General features: G+C 33.6%; 1 protein-coding gene across 1 annotated transcript; it reads left to right on the top strand.

Annotated features, from left to right (window-relative positions):
- Positions 1-358: 358 nt before the first annotated feature.
- LOC100637009 (mannose-6-phosphate isomerase-like) lies at positions 359-1,666 on the top strand. Its single transcript, XM_020000878.1, has 4 exons — positions 359-506; positions 549-704; positions 750-966; positions 1,470-1,666. The coding sequence occupies exons 1-4, from the start codon at positions 372-374 to the stop codon at positions 1,664-1,666; spliced, it is 705 nt and encodes a 234-aa protein (XP_019856437.1). The 5' UTR covers positions 359-371.
- The last annotated feature ends 595 nt before the right edge of the window (positions 1,667-2,261 follow it).

Consider the following 2,261-nt stretch of genomic DNA (forward strand, 5'->3'; position numbering starts at 1 on the left):
CAAATAGAAAACATGGAAGGAACACAAGTAGAGAAAGATACAAAAACCACACTAAAAGGCATAGGAAACATAGTGTGTCTGATGAACATAACACAGCTGGATTCTGGAATTGAGAATGAACAAAAATTTAGATCTAGATACTACATTAATAGAGTAGTCTAACATTGTTTTAAAGAGCCACTGAAATAAATCCTCTCCAGTAGCAGGTTTTTTTACGTAAAAGATTGATTATACAACTTACCAAAATCCAAAAAGGAGAAGTACTCTTTTGTTGTTATGGGCAGTGATTACACGTGATTACACGTGGGTGGACTAAACTAAACACGTGTACACATGTGGGTGTGAGTAAACAACCACACCCAGCTAAGTTAATGGCGTCGTTCTTAGAGCTCTCTTGTGCTGTACAAAAATACGCTTGGGGCAAGTATGGATCCGCGAGTGAAGTGGCAAAATTAAAATTAAAAGATCCTTCATTCTCCCTCAGTGAACAAGAACCATATGCAGAGGTAAATTATTATTTTCATTGTTTTAAATTTTCTTTTGTTCAGTTATGGATGGGAACTCATGTTAAAGGACCATCTATAATATCCTACCCGTCATCAATAAATGGTCTCCAATTATCAAAATGGATACATGATAATCCGTCTTCTCTCGGTCAGAAAGTGGTCGATAAATATGGACGAAACTTACCATTTCTCTTTAAAGTAAAGCATCTATATATCAAATCGTTTTTTAAATTTTATTTTTAGATACTTTCCATTAATAAGGCGTTATCAATCCAGGCCCATCCCACTAAAGACCACGCCCATTATCTTCACTCCAATTCCCCTCAGTATTATCCTGACTCTAATCATAAGCCAGAGCTTGTCATTGCTTTGAATAATTTTGAGGGATTGTGTGGTTTTAGACCTTTTGAAGAAATTAGGAACTTTGTCGTAAACGTACCAGAACTACAGACTGTACTAGGTAAGAACTGTGTACTGTAATGTGGGGTGGGACATTCTAACTGTAAAATAGAGGTGGGTAATTCTGTAATTATTGATGGAATAAGTATTTTTAAAAGCATTTAATTTTCATTTACATATACATGTCGACTATAAGGAGATGTAACTTGAATGATTTCATCGTTGCTCAAAAGCCATGTAGTAATTGATTGATCTTTGAAGAAACTACCAACATAAAATCTACCATTCTACCATATAGCCAGAAAGTTTCGTAGCAAAAAACTTTCGTGGTTTGGAGGTTCTTGGCCTATTTGTGGTTTTTATATTCGTGGATCATCATTGAAGCAGCCACGCCTCTCATTAATTTGCTATAATACCACACCTTTCAATAATAGTTAAAATAATTTTTGGTTTTTAATTTTGTGGTGTCCTTCTAAACCACAAAAACCACGAAAGTTTTTGGCCACGAAACTTTCCAGCTATATGGTACGTGTATTTTCTTTCTCTCTCTCTCTCTTTTTAAAGGTGATGAAATTGTCCAACAGATGACTACTCCACTTTCCACAGTTACAGCAAATGATTTATTAAAGAATTCTTTTACTAAACTGATGAATCAGGACCAGTCAATAATTGAACAGGAATTAGACAAACTGAGAGAAAGGCTGAAACAAGAAAAGAAGGGTAAGCATACACTTTATTGTTGCTATAATGTTGCTATATGAGCCTTTGGGTCTGCAGTCCTTTCATTGATATTGGAGACAAAAGTTTAAAATATTTGACGAAAGTCCCTGTACTGAGTCTCAAGCCAATTTTTTCAAAAATGAAAAAGAGAGAATTTTCCATTTTATAACTTTTTTGATGCATATACATGTACTTATGTTTCGTAGAAAGTTTGAGCTAATTCCGATCAAAATTAAATTTTTTATGTCCAGGGTCATTGGCTAAATTTCGCGAAAAATGAAAAGGTGAGAATTCTCCATTTTTATAATTTATTTGATGCATATACATGTTTTTATGTTGTGTAGAAAGTTTGAGCTGATTCTGATCAAATTTAGATTTCTAACAAATTTTTAATTTGCTCAAAAATTGGGTCAAAGTCCCTGTACTATATAGTACAGGGTCATTGGCCAAATTTTGCCAAAAATGAAAAGGTAAGAATTCTCCATTTTTATAATTTTATTTGATGCATATACATGTTTTTATGTTGTGTAGAAAGTTTGAGCTGATTCTGATCAAATTTAGATTTTAAACGAATTTTTAATTTGCTCAAAAATTGAGCCAAAGTCCCTGTACTATATAGTACAGGGTCATTGGCCA

This window comes from Amphimedon queenslandica, unplaced genomic scaffold (genome assembly GCF_000090795.2).
Source record: "Amphimedon queenslandica unplaced genomic scaffold, v1.1 AMPQUscaffold_13141, whole genome shotgun sequence".
NCBI lineage: Eukaryota > Metazoa > Porifera > Demospongiae > Haplosclerida > Niphatidae > Amphimedon > Amphimedon queenslandica.

Excerpts from the sequence above, each read along its gene's own strand:
- LOC100637009 (XM_020000878.1), top strand. The coding sequence starts at position 372 with ATGGCGTCGTTCTTAGAGCTCTCTTGTGCTGTACAAAAATACGCTTGG. Across the intron at positions 507-548 it reads AACAAGAACCATATGCAGAG|TTATGGATGGGAACTCATGT; the intron begins GTAAATTATTAT and ends TCTTTTGTTCAG. Across the intron at positions 705-749 it reads ACTTACCATTTCTCTTTAAA|ATACTTTCCATTAATAAGGC; the intron begins GTAAAGCATCTA and ends TTTTATTTTTAG.